The sequence below is a fragment of the Mustela nigripes genome, chromosome 7 (assembly GCF_022355385.1).
Source record: "Mustela nigripes isolate SB6536 chromosome 7, MUSNIG.SB6536, whole genome shotgun sequence".
Taxonomy (NCBI): domain Eukaryota; kingdom Metazoa; phylum Chordata; class Mammalia; order Carnivora; family Mustelidae; genus Mustela; species Mustela nigripes.
The window spans coordinates 77,195,187-77,218,186 of record NC_081563.1 but is presented as its reverse complement, the minus strand read 5'-3'; the positions used below and the strand labels follow the sequence as shown (position 1 = coordinate 77,218,186).

General features: G+C 37.7%; 2 protein-coding genes across 2 annotated transcripts in view; one reads left to right on the top strand and one right to left on the bottom strand.

Annotated features, from left to right (window-relative positions):
• The first annotated feature begins 123 nt into the window (after window positions 1-123).
• Window positions 124-7,535, top strand: LOC132022383 (neutral and basic amino acid transport protein rBAT-like). Its single transcript, XM_059407653.1, has 4 exons — window positions 124-155; window positions 250-475; window positions 1,328-1,444; window positions 6,922-7,535. The coding sequence occupies exons 1-4, from the start codon at window positions 124-126 to the stop codon at window positions 7,360-7,362; spliced, it is 816 nt and encodes a 271-aa protein (XP_059263636.1). The 3' UTR covers window positions 7,363-7,535.
• Window positions 7,536-7,627: 92 nt separating this feature from the next.
• Window positions 7,628-23,000, bottom strand: part of PREPL (prolyl endopeptidase like) — a 16,825-nt gene continuing 1,452 nt past the window's right edge. Inside the window, exons 2-9 of the mRNA XM_059407652.1 lie at window positions 20,648-20,731; window positions 19,566-19,763; window positions 14,698-14,873; window positions 12,968-13,184; window positions 9,871-10,020; window positions 9,342-9,465; window positions 8,514-8,587; window positions 7,628-8,168 (exon numbers count right to left, since the gene is read on the bottom strand). Coding sequence (XP_059263635.1) covers window positions 8,079-8,168; window positions 8,514-8,587; window positions 9,342-9,465; window positions 9,871-10,020; window positions 12,968-13,184; window positions 14,698-14,873; window positions 19,566-19,763; window positions 20,648-20,731 — 1,113 coding nt within the window. The 3' untranslated portion in view covers window positions 7,628-8,078. The remainder of the gene's footprint in view (window positions 8,169-8,513; window positions 8,588-9,341; window positions 9,466-9,870; window positions 10,021-12,967; window positions 13,185-14,697; window positions 14,874-19,565; window positions 19,764-20,647; window positions 20,732-23,000) is intronic.

The following is a 23,000-nucleotide window of genomic DNA, read 5'->3' as shown; positions in this document are numbered from 1 at the left end:
CGTTTCCTTCCTTGTCCATATTCTCTTATACAAATGTGTGAAAATACTAACATGCACCCTCCTAAATTTTGTATTTGCAATAACTCTGTGAAATAACTTGTTACCACTATCTTGTTAATCATAATGGCCAAGACAGTAAATTGGTCAGTTGAACAGTAAGTATCAGTGTTGGGACACAAATCCAAGTCTGCTGATACCAATGTGTACCCACAGCAAACTTGGTTTTATTGTCTAATGAACTTTTTGTAGAATAAATATTCCAGAAAACTGTATACTGAGCTGTGTTCTTGAAGTATCTGCCTTTCAGATTGGTGGACCGGACAACGCCCGGCTGACTTCTCGTTTTGGGGAAGAATATGTCAACATCATGAACATGCTTATTTTCACACTCCCTGGAACTCCCATAACTTACTATGGGGAAGAAATAGGAATGAGAAATATTTTAGTCACAAATCTCAACGAAAGCTATGATGTTGTAAGTTAACATTATCTAACTATGTGAAACTAGAGAATCTACTATTCCTATTCTACTGCTGAAAATTAGATTTCTGCTTTCCTTTCTTACTATCACACAGCTCACTTGCTTGTGTTTCCTAAGCCACACAACTGAATTGTAGAGCCCAGGAATCTACATTTTAAAGATGTTTTCCAGCTGATTCTTGTGAGGCACACTAGAATTTGAGTACCCGTGTTTTGAGTTTGGAACATTAATTATAGTGCTTGTCTGTAGTACCAGACTTCATCTGAACACAGCACAGGAGATTCTTCCTTTCATCTGGACAAATGTAAATGCACAGCTTCAGACTTGACTGGTTTTTATTATTTTTTGTTTGAGGCTATGGGTTTCAAAATTGTGTTGTTGGATGAACCTGTAATAATCTGTATGGTTAGCTCTCAGTGTAGAAGATCCAATTTTCCTAACTTTGGGTGTGTGCTTTCATGTGCGATCACCAGGCTGGGTAAAGAGGACGGCACTAGGCTTACTCGTACGTGCTGCACACCTGAACTCACCATCACTGCAGCATGGAATGAACTGGCAGTGATACATCTTAAAATCCTACATTGCTCATTCTTAGGGAAAAGCAGTAAAAGACTCCAAGCATGTACCGAAGTCCAGTTACTATAGTTTATTGAAACTCAAGATGTCACTATTTTCCAGTTAAAAGTGTGAAGCTGGCTTACGTACTGAATATTTAAGTCTTTTCATTATGTATGCTCACGAATACAACTATTAAAAAGAAATACAGGAAATTAAATAATTATGAAGTAGATCATGCCCAAATGACATTTCTTTTACTAACTAAAGTACTGTTTTCTTTTGACACAGAATACCCTCCTCTCAAAGTCACCAATGCAGTGGGACAATAGCCCAAATGCTGGTTTTTCTGAAGCCAGTCACACCTGGTTACCCACCAATTCAGATTACCATACTGTGAATGTTGATGTAAGTATCAATGAAAATGTTATACTGATTCCAGAAACAGGATATGAGTTTCTGCGCTGCCAACATATACTCACCATGAGGGTACCTAAAACCTTAACTGATGTATCTTTAAGTCAATCACATAGACTTCTCTTATAGTTAAGTCATGTTTTTGTGAAAATACAAACTGGTACAGAAGTGAACCATTGGATTGAATATATATATATATATATATATATATATATATAATTATTCACTGGAATTACTTAAAAAAAATAAAAGGAGCTCAAGGCTCTTAAAGATTTTATTTATTTCAGAGTGAGAGAGCATGAACTGGGGTGGGGTGGGGTGGGAAAGCAGACCCCCCACTGAGCAGGGAGCCTAACACAGGGCTTGATCCTAGAAGCCTGGGATCATGACCTGAGCTGAAGGCAGATGCTTAACCTACTGAGCCACTCAGGTGTCCCCTAAGATCTGTTGGCTCTTAAGGAAATTTTATGGAGGTCTTTCAACAAGCTATCTGTCTTCCTTTCCTGACCTCAAAAGGAAGGAGAGGAGGAGATCCATCAAGACTCTTTACCTGGAGAAACCAAGACATGAGTAATTCCCAACAGTAGCTGTTCTGGAAAAGCACACCCTTTGGCTTTTGCTCTTTTGCCTATACTATTTTCTGTTCTCAGGTGATCAAGTTTGCCAAATTCTCCTGAAATTGCTGGAATCTGTGCATTCCTGTTTAGAAAATTTGTTTGCTCAATACATTTCCTTAGACCAGAACAATAATGAAATGGCTCCAGGTGGAATCATGTACCAGTGAAAACGGGTCACTGGAAAACTCAGGAGAAGAGAAATTACTGGCATTCCATGAGAGGCAAAAATTTCCCCTTATCCCAATTTACTATTTGGTAATTTTAAATTACCAAAGTATAGCTGACACACAATATTATATTAGTTTCAGGTGTACAATGTAGTGATTCGACAATTCTGTACATTTTTCAGTGCCTGCCACAGTCACTGTAGTGTTCCTGGGTTATTCTGTTTCAAGCTTCATGCAAACCCTCCTATGCCTACAACTCCCTGCTCTCCACAGAGACTTTTGGGATAGTATTAGTTTTTGTTTTATATATTCATAGGTCCTTGAAAACAAAAATATGCATTTTAACATTTGTGCTTTGGCTTTAATACATCTCTTGATTTTTTTTTTTTTTTTTTTTTTTTTTTTAAAGATTTTATTTTTTTATTTGTCAGAGAGAGAGAGAGGGAGAGCGAGCAAGCACAGGCAGACAGAATGGCAGGCAGAGACAGAGGGAGAAGCAGGCTCCCTGCCGAGCAAGGAGCCCGATATGGGACTGGATCCCAGGATGCTGGGATCATGACCTGAGCCGAAGGCAGCTGCTTAACCAACTGAGCCACCCAGGCGTCCCTCTTGATTTTTGTTATGTGTAAAATATATACCAGAAGATGTGCAAAATGCAAATTAAAAGTTTTTTCCTCTAACATTCACCAAGCCTTTCAAATGATTATGAGTAATATTTGGAGGGATGCTGTTACCAAAAGTCAGGCAAGGCTATTTAAAATACATCCATAAAAGCCCTAGAGATAGGAAAGAGTTTAAGTAATTTCTAAAAGAAAGTAAAATTAAGCTTCCCATAATTACTAGAGGTAGGCAACTGAAGACAAGGAGTATCAGAATGCAAAAGGAAATGATCACCAAGAGTTGAGAAAAACTGAGATGAGAGACACCACTCTTAACACTGTAGAAAGTAGATTCTTGATTCTTTGCTTAGGGGTGGCTCAGTTGGTTGAGTGTCTGCCTGTGGCTTGGGTCATGATCCAGGTTCATGGGATCTAGTCCTGCAATGGGCTCCTTGCTCAGTGGGAAGCCTGCTTCTCTCTGACAAAAACAAAACAAAACAAAACAAAACCAACTTTTTTTTTTTTTTTAAAGATTTTATTTATTTATTTGATAGAGATCACAAGTAGGCAGAGAGGCAGGCAGAGAAAGAAGGAAGCAGGCTCCCTGCTGAGCAGAGAGCCCAGTGTGGAGCTCGATCCCAGGACTCTAAGATCATGACCTGAGTTGAAGGCAGAGGCTTAACCCACTGAGCCACCCAGCCGCCCCTGACCCCAAAAAAAAAAAAAAAAAAAAAAAAAGATTAGGTATCTTAGAAATGTAGAACATTGTGAAACACTGAAAAAGAAACCCTAATTAGTGTGCTGGAAGACTGACCCAGAGACTCCCCCCAGAATGCACTGTAAAAAGGCAAATAATAGTGTAAAGAGAAAAATGTTGATACTTCTAGAAGAGAAACCAGAAGGAAACATACAATCCAAGAAATAAAGAAAACTCAGATATTTATCTTTTCTAGAATGGTAAGAATAAAGGCAGAAGCCAAAACAGATTGCCCAAGCAAAGGACTGAGAGTTGCACTGGCTTGTCTAGTGGATCCTAGAACACCTTAGAACTTTAATCTTTAAAGCTGTGATCAGAAACTTGATTCTAAACCTATAATCCTAAATCCATTCCAATAGGCATTCAAGAATATAGACCTAGAAAAGCAAGGACCCCAATTTTTTCCATATATAGCTACTTTCTGAAAGAATAATAAACTCTAAACAAAAAATGAATCTAAAAGACACGAGACTCTTGATTTAAAGGTTTTAAGTTCGAGCCCCACACTGGGTGTAGAGATTACTTAAAAATAAAAAAAAGACACGATGTAGAAAATACAGTAAGGAAAAGAACTTAAGGATATTTTTTGATACAGAATGTAAAAGAAGGTATTCTGGAACAAAAATTTTACGAGATTGACTTCTGTATGGAAGATGGCAGGAGAAAGAGAGAGAACTATAAGCAAGCAGGCAGTCTTTTCAGGGCATGGAAACAGAGTAACTCACTCTAGGTTTGAGCTTAGTGACCATTCACCACTAAGACTATTAAATAGAACGTAAAATTCACTTCCCGTGACACACTAGCACCACTTCTAGTGGCTACATTAGAGCAAATATAGAACACTTCTGTAGCACTTCAGGCAGTTCCAAATGTTAAGTATATTTTAAAGTGGTTATTACGATTTTAAGGGTGGAGTTTTCCTTCTCTCTTTATCTGTCTTTATTTGACACGGACAGAGAGGGAGAAAGCAAGCATAAGCAGTGGGAGTGGCAGGCAGGGGAGAAGCAGGCTCCCCAATGAGCAAGGAGCCTGATGGAGGCTTGGTCTCAGGACCGTGGGATTATAACCTGAGCCAAAGGCAGCCACTTAACCGACTGAGCTGCCCAGGCAATTTTCAAAGAACATTAGAAGGAAAAGTATTATATATATCAGATCAACTTGATGCTAAAAAGGATGAAAACAATAGTGCAATTATAAATGAAAAATAAAAAAAAGGCTGAGACATGGGGTGCCTAGGTGGCTCAGTCATTAAGTGTCTTTGGCTCAGATCATGATCCCAGGGTTCTGGGATGGAGCCCCACATTGGGCTCCTTGCTCAACAGGAAGCCCGCTTCTCCCTCTCCCACTCCCCTTGCCTGTGTCCCCTCTCGTGCTCGCTGTCAAATAAATAAAATCTAATTTAAAAAAGGGGGGTGCTGAGACAAAATCTGACATAAAAGACATAGCTAAAACAATTAAAAAATTAAAATAGCTATGGTGGCTATAGCTATCAAGCAAACAAAAAAAATGCATATAACCTTTGCACTAGTAATTTCATTCTGGGAATACCTGTGTATGTGGAAAATGATGACTCTGGAAAAAGTCAGTTGAATCAATTATAGTTAATTTATGTAATTTATATAATGGACTAGTATATAGCTTTTAAAAAGAATGCACTGATATGAGACCATCTCTAACATATATTAACATGTATTAAATAAGAAATAGTGTCCATCATGGTATCATCCCACTATTTGTACAATGAAAAAGTATACCTACATACGTTTGCAGAGGCATAAAATGTACTATGATACATAAACAGTAATAATGTCTATTTCTGAGAAAGGAAGTGAAAAGCTAGGGGACAGTGTTAAGAAAAACCTTATTTTATATATTCCTCATAAACAGATTTTATATTGCATGCATTCCTATTAGAAAAATAAAGTTACAAAAAGCAGGTGTGGAAATATTTAATAGCAGACAAAATAGAATTCAATATGAAAAGCATTATGACACAACTGCAATTTTCAAAAATTGATAAAAGAACATTCCACTACAAGTCATGAATCTATGCATCTAACAATAGCTCCAAAATTTATAAAACAAGTACTACAAGAAATGCCAAGAGAAACTGACAAATCCACAATTACAGAGACATGTCAACATACTTTTAGGAAGTAGACACAAACAATAGTTAACACTTACTGGGCACTTCTTCGTGAGTGGCACTGAACTATGCTTTTCCATGCATTATCTAAGGCTATAGAAAATGTTAATAGTAGTTTGACAAGTCATATACATATACCATAAATACCTTTGTACCTGATAACAGAGAATAAACATTTTTTTCATTCAGCAGATGTTCACTGAAGACCACATATTAGGCACCTGCCCCCAAACAACAATGATAACAGCAACAACAGCCACCACCACCGCAGTTAACAGAGTCCAAGGAAATGAACACTACCACTGATTTGGCAATAGCTCTTATGAAGACTAATTTGGCATTATGTATCAAGTGTTCATATTCTTTGACACAGTAATTATTTTTCTATCCTAAATAAATAACCCAGATATGGGGGAGGCACTAAAAATATGAGAAAACATTAGAAAGCTAAATGTTGAAATGAGAGAGATGGTTAAGTATGGTATATCCATCCAATATAATATTATCCTGTTATTATTAAGATGACATTTTAACATAACAGAAGATGCCTGAAATGTTAAAGGAAAACACAACATTAAATTGTTTATGTTTTATATAGCTGTGAAATAAAGCCTAATCTTCCTTAATGGACAGACATTAAGAAGTATGATTTTTAATTTTCCCTTTAGGCAGCATTTTGCTTTGCACCTTTTTGCGACTTTTGGCTTACCATCAGCTATGCAAGGAACACAGGTCTGCTAAAGTTAAAGCAACCAACCCACATTTCTACAAAAGTGAACAGACAGGCCCTCAGAGTCCGTGGCCACAGTACCTGCTTTTCTGCCAGTTACAGTGTAGCATAAAGGGGCTGTATTTAGGCACGTTAAACACCAGATGTCTTAGACATGGACATTCGCTTTGGAATTCCTAAAGTGGAGTCAGATTTGGTCCCTCATCATCTCTGGCCAAGATGTAGCAGGGCACTGAGCAAACAATGACTCCCTGCATTTGCAATCTGTCAGTAATTAAACTATTCTTATTACCTATCATTACTTAAAATTTGGTAGTCATTTTAAGGGGCAAAACTGAGGCAAATTTTTTTGGGAAATAAGTTCTGGTTGATACTAGAAATACATTAAAAAACCTAAACAACTCTTAGAATCAAACATTTATGTTAAAAATTATTTTTTTCTTTTTAAATAGGTCCAAAAGACTAAATCCAGATCAGCACTGAAGTTATATCAAGACTTAAGTCGGCTTCATGCCAATGAGCTGCTCCTCAGCAGGGGCTGGTTTTGCTATTTGAGGAATGACAGCCACTCTGTTGTGTACACAAGAGAGCTGGATGGCATCGACAGAGTCTTTCTCGTGGTTCTGAATTTTGGAGAATCAACAACAGTCAATCTAAAGGAAATGATTTCTAATATTCCCACGAGAGTGAGGATAAGGTTAAGTACCAATTCGACCTACGAGGGCAGTGAAGTTGATACGTATGGCATTTTACTGGACAAAGGAGAAGGCCTCATCCTTGAATACAACACGAAAAATCTCCTTCATCATCAAACAGCTTTCAGAGACAGATGTTTTGTTTCCAACCGGGCATGCTACTCCAGTGTATTAAACATACTGCACAACTTGTGTTAGGCACCTTTATGAAAGAGATGAAGACACTGGCATATCCTGTTCTATTACAAGCATGTGCAGTAACTTCATGCATAGCACACTGCTGGGTGAATACAACTTGAATGTAATGGCTTTAGAAAAGGTTCCCAAATGTTTTTTAAAAATAATAAAATCATCGCTTGTAGAACTTGTAACTTTACTGAGATAGCATCAATATAAGAGATGATCAGAACACCTTAGGACTCCAGAATATTAGATAGATCTGGTGAATTCTAATGTGAAAAAGGTTATCGTTTTTCATAAAATACAGGCATAGAAATTGGAGGATGACTTACTGCGGAAGTGTCTAAATACGTTTACTAGCAAAGAGGCAGGACCTTGATTTGTAAACTTTTCAAAGAAAATGTTAGAAAGAAAATGTTAGAACAGACAAAAACAAAGCTGTTCTGAAGGGGTGGGGAAGAGTTGTGCTGTCACCAATCCTTCCTTCACCCCCAAGTCCATGTCCTTCTGAGAAGTGTGGTTTGAAAACTACTTTCTTAGGGGAAGGGACATGTGCACCAATGGAGAGAACAGTATAAGCAAGTGAGATGTACACCAGACAAAATTTGGATGCAGAAGCAAATTTTAAAAAAATTACTTACTAACTTAAAAATAATCTCACTTTTGCTTACCCAATTGGAAATAAGACTATGAAATATTTCAGTGTGTTTCCAATTCCCCTGGAATGCAGCATTTCAGAATTTTAGATACTTCTTAAGATTCTCAAAAACACTGGTGCTGTCAAGTCCAAGTTCCTCGTACAGGAATTTAATTTGGGCTGTGATCTAAAAGAAACACATTTAAAAAATTAGAGGGCCTTTGTGGTAGAATTCCAGTGCTAAATCTCTATCCATCTTCACCTAACACTTAAGTCAACAGTTTGTGGCAAGGGTATCTTTATTATTTGGGACAGAGGCAGAAGGTGCTCCCATTACCTTAACAGAGCTCACAAGTGTTACGAGGGAACCCTTTCTCTGGACTGTCAGGGTTCCTCTTCCCACCTTGGGCCTCAGCCACAGACCAGACTGCTAGGAAGCAGCGGTCATAAGACCCCCTGCAGCCACTGAAGTGCGGACTACAGCACAGCTCTACCTGGGGACCTGGCAACCGAGAAGAGCTTGATAACATACCTTTTTGTGAGAGTCCTCAATCACATGATTGCCTCCAGGCTGAATATCTAACACAACATTGGGGGCCTGATAGCCTGAAAGAATTAACATATGAAACAATTAGGTTCTTTGAGACTCATTTCTCCCCCTCTTCTCCCACATATGCTATTAAAATCATAGTGAAGGAAAAAGGCATAAATTATCATCGCCAAGAAAGAGATGGGAAGGGGCAACCAGAAGACAGATTTCTAAAACAGAGGAAACAGAGGAGGACGACCAGTAGCTGAGGACACTGGATGGAAGATACTCGTAGGGTCACATTGAGAAAGTTGTGATGCAAGAGGAAGCCAGACTGGCCCTGTGGAATCCGTTTTGTGATCCGGAAACAGTTGTATTGGGTAAGTATGAGGCATGAAGGTGAAAACCAGTTGACTTGAGACTTGTGTGTGGGCCCCTCCCTCCTGAGTCCAAAAGGTCTTGCTAAGGAAGAAAGGTAAGAGCTCTTATCTAATGAAATAGAAAGACCTAGAGAAAATCAGCTAGTTTGGGCACCGAGGCTCCAAAGCAAAAGCTTTAGAATTTCTTTTTCAGAAGTTACCAAAAATAACAGGTCAATTATTATTAAATGAATGAGTGTTTTATGACAGTCACCTCTAAGTTATACTGGATGTTTAAATTTTTCTTTGTGCCTTGCCTTATTTTAGTATTTCCTTTCAAAAAGAGACAAGGCAGGTATAATTATATAGGCTATATATATATTTAGTCTAGAGCATAAAGTGTATTACTGAGTAGTATGTGGATGGCAGTAGTCCATTTAGCTAGGTTCCCTGCCTACAGGTGGTCTCCTACCTTCACCAGCATCCTTAGCATGCTCCGTGATGGCTTCCTTGAGTTTCTCGGTATAGTTTACAACTCCTTTCAGAGGTACACGCTCATCGTTTTCATAAGCTGTGATGTGAATGGAAGGATAATGCTGAAAGATAAGAAATGCAAATTTTACATTATTCTCTATGGTCCCTTTCTACCTTATAGATTATGAAAAAGAACTACCTCCAATTTTTTGATATAGGTGCTAGATTATGTTCTTCTCATTTGAGAGAGAGATCTATGGTATTATAATACTAGACTACCTGCTACCTGGAATAGCTTTTCCTTGGCTAGCGAGGCCATGACCCTAACTTAGCTGTTCTCCTGAGCTATTAAATTGAAACAAACATGGGACTATGAGCAGAGATGGGAGCTCACTGGTATTTGGATTTTATAAGCAGAAACAACCTAAAGCCCTAGTAAATTCCTGCCTTGGCATGGGCAAGTATCTTTTTGATTATCTTTTCTATCATTTTAGGATAGATAGTGTATCAGAACTGTCTTTCACTACCTGTGGTTTAATATTTTGATAGGGACAGTAACGTTTTATGTAGTTCTTGTGTTTTTCATCAGATGAAGGATTCCCCCATTCTTCTAATTCTTCTAATGTCAGAGGAAGTGTGGTGTCCATCATGGTGTTGAGAACATCCAAGAAAGGTGCCTTAAAAAAAAAAAAAAGCCAAAGAAATTTAAACTTTGTTAGGAAACTTAAAATATATTTTTCTGAAACTCATTTTAACAACCTTTATGAATATACATGCAGACATGAGAGAACAAAGGTCAGGAAGCCATGTGGATTTCCAGGGGGTGGACTAACTACTCAGTCCTTACCTAGGGCCCGTGATATATAACAGGCCTTTGTGGTTTTCAGACTCTGAAAGTGCTAACTTTATGTATCATGTTTATATATATACACATATAAAAACATGTGTGTATATGAAGAATTTCTTTTCTAATTTCACAATTTTTAGTTTGATACATTTATACATATATTTTATATAAAAGTAACAAATGCTACCACCTTATAGCCATTAGGATGGGTACCATTAAAAAAAAAAAGTAAGTGTTGGCAAGGATGTGGAGAAATTGGAACAGTGCACACACTGTTGGTGGGAATGTAAAATGGTGCAGATGGTATGCTAGTTTCTCAAAATACTAAACTTAGAATTACCATATAACCCCACAATTCTATTCCTAGGTCTATATCCCAAAGAATTAAAAGCAGGATCTTGAAGAGTATACCCATGTTCACAGCAGAATTATGAACAACAGCCAAAGGGTGTTAGCAAACTGGCGTCCACTGACAGATGAAAGAATAGGCGAAGTACATACAAGGGATATTATTCAGCCTTAGGAAGGAAGGAAATTCTGACATATGCTATGATAATGCATGGACCTTGCGGAACATTAAGTGAAATAAACCAGTTACGGAAAGACAAATAATGATTCCATTATAGGAGATATAGATAGTTTAATTTATAGAGACAGAAAGTAGAATGGTGGTTCTGAGGGGTAGGGAAAGGGAGTGCAGAATTTTAGTTTTGCAAGATGAAGAGAGTTCTGGAGAGTTCACAACAATGTGAACATATTTAACACTACTGAACTACTGAACTATATGGTTAAAAATAGTTAAGATGTTAAATTTTCTTATTTTCTCACAATTAAAAATGAAAAACTTCAACATGAGTAAAACAGCAGGACATTTTATATTTAAAAAAAGGCAATAAATGTTAATTGAAGAAAATCTGGGATATTTATTTATAACCAGTGTTAAAACATTAATAAAATGGCAGCTGCTTTTTTCACTTACCTTGTAGTCTTCTGTTAACATGCTTTCCACCTTTCTCTTGCATTAACATTAACCTAGTGGGCAAATGCAATTCTTTCTGGCTGCCTAGCATCTGGACTATTTTTCTGAATTTAAACTATTCCTAACCTTAATGAGGCGGAGCTTGCCTCTCACTAGGGAGGGGCTCAATTTCTCAGTTTTCCCAGCACCCGGATAGCCACAGGACTTGGGTCTACCCAATCAGACATAATGTGCTCCAAACTTTAGATGGGAAGTTTGTGGCTCAAAATAGGGGCCATGAAGAATTTCTTCTGGTAAAAGTGCCACATCTATATTGAGTTTTTAGAAGCAGCTGTGGCAGTATGAGGTGACTTGTGCCCAGCAGGGATGGCAGTGATAGCTTCCCTGGGCCAGTTTTATGGTATATTTTGGAACCAGTTTCTGGCTGTGTAACCTCTATAAGGCTGGTTTTATACTTGCCCTTACTCAGTATTTTTTAAGAAGCCCCTTTTCTGCCTAAATTCATCTAGTATTTGGTGCTTCTAATTAACACTATGCATCCTCTATTGTTGGATATCTAGGTTGATTCCACTTCCTCACTATTATAAGCAATGTGGAGTAAATATTCTTATACATACATTTCTGATTATTTCCTTTCTAATTTCTAAAGGCCACAGATTAGTTGTTTTTTTTTTTTTATATTGTAACTCTATTATCTTGTATATAGGTTTTCTTCCTTCTATACTTAGTATTTCTACTTAAAAAAATAGATTTATAGATCAGGATTACTTAACACTTATTTACTTAATAGAAGCCTACAGTGTATATCCCTCATCCTTAAAATAAAAGAAACCTGAAAATAACTTACTCTCTCCCTCCCAGTCATTATTTTTTAGCGTATCTGACCAGGAGAATGATGAAGGTGAAATGAGTGGCTATAACGTAATTACATAATTTTGGACACCAGGGAAAGACTATACAGTTGACCCCTGAAGGACACAGGTTTGAAATTCGAAAGTCCACTTACACCTGGATTTTTTTCAATAGATATACATACTGTATAAACAAATTTATTTTCCTCATGATTATCTTAATATTTTCTTTTTGCTAGCTTATTTTAAGAACACAGTATATAATATATACAACATATAAAATATGTGTGAAAATTCACTGTTTATGTTATTGATAAGGCTTCTGGTCAATAGAAGGCTGCTGAGTTTTCGGGGAGTCCAAAGTTAAACATGGGGTTTTGACTGTGTGTGGGGGTGGGGTCAGGGGTGGTGTCGGTGTCCCTAGCCTCCATGTTGTTCAAGGGTCACTTTTTAAGATCAAAGCAAGCTGTTTCAATTACCGTACAGAAAAACTATCCCTTATAAAGATCTTTAAGAATGGAGTATCTAAAAAAGGAAAGCCGCTACAACTAGGACCGAAATGTTGATGGGCAATGATCATCAAAGGATTTCGTGGACTCCAGTCACAGTGCGCTCTGCTTGACTCCCTGGAACTAGTGAGTCATAAGTGCTGACTCTTTTCCACCAATTCTAAAATGTTTTTAAAAAATGAGAACTAATGAGAAAAGCCATTAATATCCTTCAGTGGAATTCTCAAAAATTAATAAAGAACACCATCAGGGAAGAAGGACAAAGTAGTTAAAGTAAATTTAGAAGTTCTCTCAGAGCTATAATTCTGTGTTTAGAACTTAAAAGCTTTGTTATTAACTCCTGTGCTATGGTAAAATTGTAACAAATATTTTTCGTAAAGTCGCCAATGGCTTCATGCCTCCCCACTCTGTACATAGAAGAGAACAGAGTATACTCACCTCCAAAGTCACAGCTCTCAGCAGCTCTGGATTAGAATTACACAATGCTCCCACAAGCACCCCTCCAGCACTGAAAGCAGTCAGGGTTGTTAGACTTGGCTGAGAAAAGCCTTGGCCATGAAGCGTCTTAATGCAAGCCTCTAAGTCAGCAAGGCCATTGAGTTTTTTAGTTAGACGGCCATCAGCGTGCCACTGGAGGCCTAACTCACCACCACCTCTGAAATTAAAGGGCAAAAAAATCTTTTAGTGGGGGAAAATATTGATATAGGTCAGGGTCAGCAAACTGTAGCTGCTAGGCAGTATTTACTTAGAGGTCTGTTTTATTGTTTTTGTTTTTGTTTTGTTTCGAAATGGCTTCAGAGCTAAAAATGGAATTTACATTTTTAAAGGTTGGGAGAAATACAATAGAGAGCACATGTGGTCTACAAAGCCTTAAATGTTTACTAGTTTTCTAGCAAAAAGGTTTGCCAATCCCTGGTATAGACAGTCAAAAATGGATTTACCAAATATGTTTTTAAAAAAATTAAGATAGGTTTTTTAAAAAAATTAAAAGTCATTATCATTTTTTTTTTCCATTCACTTAAAGTAAGCTCTATACCCAATGCAGAGCTTCAATTTATGACCCCAATATCAAGACTGCATGCTCCAACTAAGCCAGCCAGATGCTCCACAACAAATCAGTTTTGGGTGCTCCCTACGATTTATCAGGCATTCTGCTAAAATGCCAGCCTTAAAAATATAAAAAAAGCAAAAATCTGCCCTGGAGATCATAATTTTGGGGGGAAAAAAATAGCTGCCAAGCAATGTGGTTGCTGCTTTCACACAATTGTATTTACGGTTATCCTAGAGGTGGCAGAAAGAACATCCGGGTGGATGGTCAGGGATGTATACTTAAAGGAGATGATACCTAAGCCGAGGCTTGGAGGAATAGGAGTTCCCAGAAGTGCAAAGAAAGGGAAAACATCAAGACACAGCGGATGCAAAGGCACAGAGGGGAAAGAGTTTATCATCCGAAAGGATGTAACAAAGCTGGATATGTAGGATGTGTATGTCTGCAGTGTAGGCCGTGTCTGGGTTAACGGTAACTATCACTACAGAGGTAAGCCAGATCACAAGGATGTGAAATGAGGAGTTTGGATTTTATTCTGGAGATGGGAAAGTAGAGAAGGATTTTAAGCAGAAACAGAAAACAATATTTGTGTCTTGAAAAATACCTAAAGTAAAATGGAAGTTCGAGTGGAAAAAGGATCTAGTTTGAGACACTATTTTAGAAAAGCCGGGGTACCTGGGCCTCTGCCTTTGGCTTGGGTCATGATCTCAGGGTCCTGGGGGTCGAGCCCCATGTCAGGCTCTCTGCTCAACAGGCAACCTGCTTCCCTCTCTCTCTGCCTGCCTCTGTGCCTACTTGTGATCTCTGTCAAATAAATAAATAAAATCTTAAAAAAAAAGAAAAGAAAAACCTAAACTCAAGAGAATGGAAATAACATTACTAAGATAAGGACACAGACTGGTACATCAATTCTACAAATCTGGTGCAATATCCTAAAAATCTATCCCTTTGCTTTATCAACTAGTCTATTAAATCCACTTCTACCAGCATATGTTTAGGAATACATAGATTCAATAACACAAATGAGAAAATAAACTTTGTTCCCTGATACACGGTTGCGCTGGACCTCTGGCACAATGTTCTAAGCACTCACATGCCAGGTAAAATGTTGTTGACTCACCGAACATGGCAATATGCTAATATCCATCCATCGTCCACCAATACCCGCCTTTCAGGTCTGAAATTCATTTTTAAATCCATTCCATAAGCTCCATATACATGTACTAGGAGAGGTTTCTTCTGCAAATCCTCAGAATCAGTTTTGTGGAAAATGGTCATGGGCACTGATTTTCCATCCTGGAATGAAGAGTTACTATACATGTAAGAAAAAGTCTTTTGAAACTGTTTATCCCTAATTTTATGCATTGCTTATTGATGTTGAACACAAACTTCATTCAGTGCAACAGAGAGGTACCTAGTTGAACATGTGAACATTGAAGAGGTGGAACATGTGACTCCTGATCTCAGGCTTGGAGTTTGAGTCCCATGTTGGGTACAAAAATTAGTTAATAAAGTAATAATAAATAACAACAACAACAACAACAACAACAACAGAGTTATGGTCTTTAATGAAAATCATGGTTTATCCCCATTTTCAGCTCTATTGCTGACCTGTAATGTGAACTAGAAAAAAGGAGTAAGACTGTTGAAAACAGTTTATTAAATGCCGCTTTTTCAAGACAGTAAAGGGATTTTAAGGAGTTCTTTACTACCTATTATTACTGTAATTTTTTTCTTTCAAAATTAGTCAAAATATACCTGTCAAGGATAGATATCCAGCACATTTTTCCTACACCTATGACAAGATACTGACATTTTTTATCTTTGAATATTTATAAATATGCTGATTAAAGTTTTAACAGCTCAATTTTAGGTCTTTTATAGGCAGTCCTCAACCATTAGAACCAGAATTTCTTTTTTTTTAATTTATTTTTTTATTTTTCAAAAACATATATTTTTATCCCCAGGGGTACAGGTCTGTGAATCGCCAGGTTTACACACTTCACAGCACTCACCAAAGCACATACCCTCCCCAATGTCCATAACCCCACCCCCCTTTTCTCTCCCCCCCTCCCCCTAGCAACCCTCAGTTTGTTTTGTGAGATTAAGAGTCAGTCACTTATGGTTTGTCTCCCTCCCGATCCCATCTTGTTTCATTGATTCTTCTCCTACCCACTTAAGCCCCCATGTTGCCTCACCACTTCCTCATATCAGGGAGATCATATGATAGTTGTCTTTCTCCGCTTGACTTATTTCACTAAGCATGATACGCTCTAGTTCCATCCATGTTGTCGCAAATGGCAAGATTTCATTTCTTTTGATGGCTGCATAATATTCCATTGTGTATATATACCACATCTTCTTGATCCATTCATCTGTTGATGGACATCTAGGTTCTTTCCATAGTTTGGCTATTGTAGACATTGCTGCTATAAACATTCGGGTGCACGTGCCCCTTCGGGTCACTACGTTTGTATCTTTAGGGTAAACACCCAGTAGTGCAATTGCTGGGTCATAGGGCAGTTCTATTTTCAACATTTTGAGGAACCTCCATGCTGTTTTCCAGAGTGGTTGCACCAGCTTGCATTCCCACCAACAGTGGAGGAGGGTTCACCTTTCTCCGCATCCTCGCCAGCATCTGTCATTTCCTGACTTGTTGATTTTAGCCATTCTGATTGGTGTGAGGTGATATCTCATTGTGGTTTTGATTTGTATTTATCTGATGCTGAGTGATATGGAGCACTTTTTCATGTGTCTGTTGGCCATCTGGATGTCTTCTTTGCAGAAATGTCTGTTCATGTCCTCTGCCCATTTCTTGATTGGGTTATTTGTTCTTTGGGTGTTGAGTTTGCTAAGTTCTTTATAGATTTTGGACACTAGTCCTTTATCTGATATGTTGTTTGCAAATATCTTCTCTCATTCTGTCAGTTGTCCTTTGATTTTGTTAACTGTTTCCTTTGCTGTGCAAAAGCTTTTGATCTTGATGAAATCCCAATAGTTCATTTTTGCCCTTGCTTCCCATGCCTTTGGCGATGTTCCTAGAAAGATGTTGCTGCGGCTGAGGTCGAAGAGGTTGCTGCCTGTGTTTTCCTCAAGGATTTTGATGGATTCCTTTCTCACATTGAGGTCCTTCATCCATTTTGAGTCTATTTTTGTGTGTGGTGTAAGGAAATGGTCCAATTTCATTTTTCTGCATGTGGCTGTCCAATTTTCCCAACACCATTTATTGAAGAGGCGTCTTTTTTCCATTGAACATTCTTTCCTGCTTTGTCGAAGATTAGTTGACCATAGAGTTGAGGGTCTATTTCTGGGCTCTCTATTCTGTTCCATTGATCTATGTGTCTGTTTTTGTGCCAGTACCATGCTGTCTTGATGATGACAGCTTTGTAATAGAGCTTGAAGTCTGGAATTGTGATGCCACCAACTTTGGCTTTCTTTTTCCATATCCCTTTGGCTATTCAAGGTCTTTTCTGTAGAACCAGAATTTCTTACGGATCCCTACTGACATCTATACTCATCCTCTTCAAAGGCCTACCTTTATTTTTTAAAATGTTTAATAGTGGTTTAAGAAAGTTTTATAAATTTTAACATCTAAATTACTTTAGAGCAGGTTAACTATTCTCCAGTGTAGGTCACATTCATTAATCGCAAACTGACTGAAACTAGGCATCTCAGGACAAAATTTACATAATCTGAACTATTTCTGATCTTCCTTTCAAAAGGGCAGAGAAGCTGGTTCTGTCTACTTATATAAACTAGTGAAATAGTGCTAGTTTACATAAAATAATAATAAAAGGGAAATAATATAACCAAGCCACTCTCCCTACTGTTTTCATTTTCATTGTGAAAACCTTAACTTTGGGGCACAGGAGTATTATCAAATAAGGAGGCTATCTTTCATCATTCCTATCACACTCAACTTGTTCTGAAAGTGTAACTGGAGTTTCACTTCTCAGATTCATTCTTATAAAATGAGGTAGATTAATTTCTATAAATTATCTTTGTCTTTTCATCTCCCCAACTTAAATCAAACAATCAGAGAAAAACTTGCTGTTTAAAAACTTATGAAAAGAAAGCGGTGAAAATGGTACCAAATCCTGTGACGGGCTGGATCCGAGTTCATCAGCAGTGTGAAAATGCCTGTGGAGGGTTATAGCAGCAGGGCACCTGGGTGGCTCAGTCAGTTAAGCATCTGACTTTTGATTTTGGCTTGGGTCATGATCTCAGGGTTGTAAGACTGAGGCCTGTGGTGGGCTCCCTGCTAGCTGGGAGTTTGCCCGAGATTCTCTCTCTCCCTCTGCCCCTCCCCGCATGTACTCTCTCTAAATTAATAAATCCCAAAAAAACAAAAACAAAAACATAGTAGGTTCCACTGGGCACCTGTCTCCCTTCTTCCTTAATTCATAAAGCATCCCTGAGTTCCCTAAGAACTAGGCTCACTGTTCTTTCCATTAGGGGCATGATAACTACAACATTTTGATAGATTGGTATAATCCCACATTTCTAAAGCAGAAGAAAGCCTAAATATATATTTTGTTGACAAAAACCAAACACAGAAATCTCGAAGGTAATACATTAAATGGTAAACAATTATATCTAAGAGGTACAGCAAATGGGACTGAATAGTAGTTATCAGAACTTTAAATGTTCTGCATTTTTGCATTTCTTCTAAGAAGTGTATTGCTTTTGTATTATTGAAAAATACATATTTAAATAAAGCTATTAAAAGAAAATCAATGAGTTAAAAAATTCATAAGGACAAAAAGCTTTGTTACAACTCATTGCCAGCACATATGAAATTATCTAATGTTTGATATGCTAAGGTCTGAAAAGTCTTTAAATACATGGTTTTTAATTTATTAATTTATTTTATTATTTTTATTAATTTATTAATTTTATTTTTATAGTTTATTAATTTATTCCACAGTTTATTAATTTACTCCTCATTGCACAAACTTTCTTTTCCACTATTTGCTCTCCTCTTGGTCTTCCCTCTTTTACACTGTACTTTGGCTGTATTGCCCTTCTTTATATTTCTTTCTTTAAATCTTATTCATTTAAGTAAGCTTGACACCTAACGTGGGGCTCAAACTCATGACCCCAAGGATCAAGAGTCTCGTGCTCTTCGGACTGAGCCAGTTAGGCGCCCCGCCCTTTACACTTCTTGAATGCACCTTTTTTCCCTCAATATAGGGCCTCTACATAAAATGGATTCCTCCTTCCCGTCTTTTAGCCTTTTTTTAAAAAGATTTTATTTATTTGATAGGGAGAGAGTGGGCAAAAGAGAGAGCACAAGCTAGAGGAAGGGCAGAGGAAAAGGGAGAAGCAGGCTCCCTGCTGAGCACAGAGCCCGATATAGGGCTTGATCCCAGACCTGAGCCAAAGGCAGCTGCTTATCCCACTGAGCCACACAGGTACCTCTCAAGCTTAATTCTTAATCATCTTAGAGGTCCTACTTGAGTCCTCACTTCCTCAGAGAACCCTTGCCTGATCTCTCCAGCCGAAGGAAAGGTCTCTGTGTCATGTTTCCACTGTACTCAGTACAGCTTTCTTTGCAGCCATCAGTACATTAGCAATTACTCCTTTGACATCGGTCATCTTCCCTGCTCGAGTTAAGCTCCATGAAGGCAGGACTGTATCAGTCCAGCTCACTCTAGTCAACTGCTTATTGCCTTCACAATTTTTGCCAACTTTTACTATTTAAGTCAACTTTAAAGATTCAAATGTAAACAACCTGTGAACTCAAGGGCTTGAGATGTGCTAGTTATACATTTTCTAATCCATGTTAAAATAAATATATCAATATTAAAGTAAAAAAAAAAAAAAATTCCAGGTAGCCTCTAAAAATCGTTTGAATCTTACTGGGGACGTGAGATCCACTTTACAAAACCATGCTAATGCAATACCAGCGGCAGCAACTGCATAGCACCTGACAAAGAGCATGCCTGCAGTAGATGGGGGCTCAGAGTTGAGATTATGAAGACGTACCTTGCTTTTGGCTTCCAGACGTAAAACACGACTGGTCTTTGTGATTGGGTCTTCATGCCCAGTTTCCTCAAACAGTTTGCCCTCTGCAAACTTGTATGTGTAATATTTTGGGGGACGTATTGGAGAGCAAAGCTGGAAGGGGCAGTTCTTTGGGTCTGAATTTGTATCCATTATGAATCCACAGGCCCAAGGAGGGAGCTAAGGAAATAAGAGTTATTTTTATTCTTTATCTAGACATTAAGTATCATTAATTTAATTTCTGAGTTTGTTACAAACAAGATGAGAAGGACATCAAGTTTAGTTTCATCCATTATACATAATACCTCATTTAAATATTTTAGTACAAACAAATATATTTCAAATAACAAGTGAACAGAACTGTACACTGATGACCAATAAAAATGGACAAATTATAGGAAAATGATTTTTCATGACTCTGGATTTACATGAAACCTCTTTTAATAAAAAGGATTATTTTAGCTACAGTTAAGAAAAAGAGCAAATCAAATCCCAATTCCAGAAGCTAGCCACATCTCCAGATCTCTGTTCTCCTAGAACATAAAATCTCTCTCATCTGTTTTTCCTCATTTACCCCCAGCCCTCCCCATGCGGCCCAGACAGCCATAGTGATGACAGTTATTATTCCAGGGCTACAAACTGGCTCAGCAGCACTAAAGCATTTACAATTTGTTTCTAACTTTAGCTCCCAGGCTAACCATTGTGCAGAACAAAACCTTTCCTGGCATATCCACTTTGAGAGACTCACAGCTATTATGATTAGGATTCTTAACTTTAAGGAAAAAAGGAAAGGAATCAAAATTTATTCTCTCAGAGCAGCAGGGTCCAGTTTCAAGCCTGCCACTAACATCCCTCTTACACCTTTTAAAGAACTCTGGTAAGCAGGCTGACGGAGTGTAAGAAATGGTGCTGAGAGTCAGAACGTTAAAAGAAAATTGCCTTTCTTTTCCTGAGTAATTGTAGAAAGAACAAATTCCTTAGAAAATCAGAGGTCTTGGCACAGCAATGTCCCCGGTGGGCACTATTCAAAAAGGGTAGGTGGGGGCTGTGTGTGTAAAAAGTACACCATCTAACCTGTAGAAACCATAGCCAAAGATCTTACGTTCCGAGTGCATGTGTCTTGCAATTAATGCAAAGACTCTAGCTTCCTGAAAAGCAATAAGGATATATATTCATAATGTCTCTTAAAGAGAGTTCCTAATTTACTGTCCTCAGGTTAAGGATTATGTTCAAGGATAATGTTTATTTAAGTGCAAGTCATAGAACTAGAAAGCAGCATGTGACACTTCAAAGCTGGGAAGTCTGGCAGCATAAATGGAGTAAACAGAGACCTTAGTGGGAGAGAAGCACCGCCACTACTCATCTTATAACCAGGTTTCAGAAAGAGTATACACGGTGACTCAGTCCACAGAGGCACAAGCTTTTCTGTTCTTTGGTGAAACTTAAAAAAAAAAAAAAGGGTCCATGTGCCCCATGTGGTAAGTGGTCATACTTTTAGATCAAGTGGGTTCCAATAAACTCTTCAGGTGCATTTTTTAAAGTATTGGGATCAAGGTTAAAGTTCACCATAACAAAACTGTCCATGGCTATGGACTGCTTAGTTTGTCCAGCTCATGTGGAAAGAAGTATTAACCATCTCAAGGATATCTTAAGTTACATTTCCTACTGAGAAAAACCTGTAGTACCATCTAGGTATATTAATGGACAACACCTGAGAATAATTTTAAGTTGGCTAGTTGATATGCAGATATTTCTTAGATACCTGAAAGAGTTTCAGCTTTAGCATTCTACCAGCAAATCACAGTCATTTATTTGACTGAAAGAAGGTTTAAGACACACATGCTGAAAGAAAATTGGCCCAGGTATATAAACACCTCCAAGTAAACTGACGTTAGTACAGAACAATTCCCAATTTGCTTAAATTAGGTATCATGACCAATTAAAATATCATCACTTCTTTTGCGAAAAAAAAAAAAAATACCAGGAAAAACTGATGATAGGATAGGAGGCAAATATATTAAGGATTTTACATTTCTCTTGCTCAGATTGAGTTTAAAAAAGCCTTTTAGTCACGTGCCTACTGGGCAGAGATGTTACATACAAAAATGCTTTATAATCCACTCAGTTTGGCCTAAAGATTTTGTCCTTTGTGATTGACACTGTCTATGCATATTAATCAGAATTATCCAGTTTACGAAAGGTGCTGATCTATAAAATTTTCTTTAAGTACAATCTGGTATATAATGTAGTATTTGATTCCATGTGTTGATGACTCAGAACATTATAACAAGGCTTAACAAGTACTACAGGTTGGGAAGGGTCAGGGAATGAAGAGACAAAGGATACAGTATAAATTAAAGACATGATGTTCCATAGGAGACACTCCTAGAAGCCCCAGACCCTGGGGAACAGGGAAAATAGACTGTAGAGCACTACATAAAGCCATTACTCTCAAAAACAGGAGACATACCTGACTTTCCTAACACACAGAGATAGATGCAGAGACTAGACAAAATAAGAAGACAGGAATCTGTCCCAAATGAAAGAAGAGGACAAGCCCACAGCCAGAGATCTAAGTGAAAAAAGATAAAAGTAACATGCCTTATGGAGAATTTAAAGCAATGATCATTAAGAATAGTCTTGAGAAAAGAGTGGAAGACATTAAATGAAACCATTAACACAGAGGTAAGGAATAACAAAGATAAAGGGCTCAATAAATGAAGTGAGAAACATACTTGATGGAATGAATGAAAAACAGGCTGGAATAAGCAGAGGAATCAATTAATGACCTAGAAGACAGAGTAATGTAATCAAGAAGAGTAAATGAGAGAAAAAAGAATACGCAAAAAAAAGAACAGACTTAGGGAACTTAGTGACTCCATCAAACATAGTAACATTCATATTATAGGAGTCTCAGAAAACAAGAGGAAAAAAGGGGGCAGAGAATTTATTTGTAGAAATAATAGCCAAAAACTTCCCTAATCTGGAGAAGGCAACAGATATCCAGATCCAGGATGCACAGAGAACCCCAATGAAAATCAACAAAAGCAGATCCATATCAAGACATTTTATAATTAAAATGACAAAATATAGTGGTAAAGAAAAAAACATTAAAAGCAGCAAGACAAAAGACTGCTACATACAAAGGAAACCCAATAAGGCTATCAGTGGGTTTTTCAGCAGAATCCTTCCAAGCCAGGAAGGAGTGACATGATGTATTCAAAGTGCTGAATGGGAAAAACTTGCAGCCAAGAATACTCTACCCAGCAAGGCTATCATTCAGAATGAAAGGAGAGATCAAGTGTTTTCTAGACAAACAAAAACACAGAATTCATGATCACCAAACCAGTCCTGCAAGAAATCTTAAGGGGGATTCTTTGAGTGGAAAGGAAAGATCAAAGAGACAGCATGACCACA

Coding starts and splice junctions, on each gene's coding strand:
- LOC132022383 (XM_059407653.1), top strand. CDS start 124: ATGGCCAAGACAGTAAATTGGTCAGTTGAACA. Junction 476..1,327: donor TCAACGAAAGCTATGATGTT/GTAAGTTAACAT, acceptor CTTTTGACACAG/AATACCCTCCTCTCAAAGTC. Junction 1,445..6,921: donor ACCATACTGTGAATGTTGAT/GTAAGTATCAAT, acceptor CTTTTTAAATAG/GTCCAAAAGACTAAATCCAG.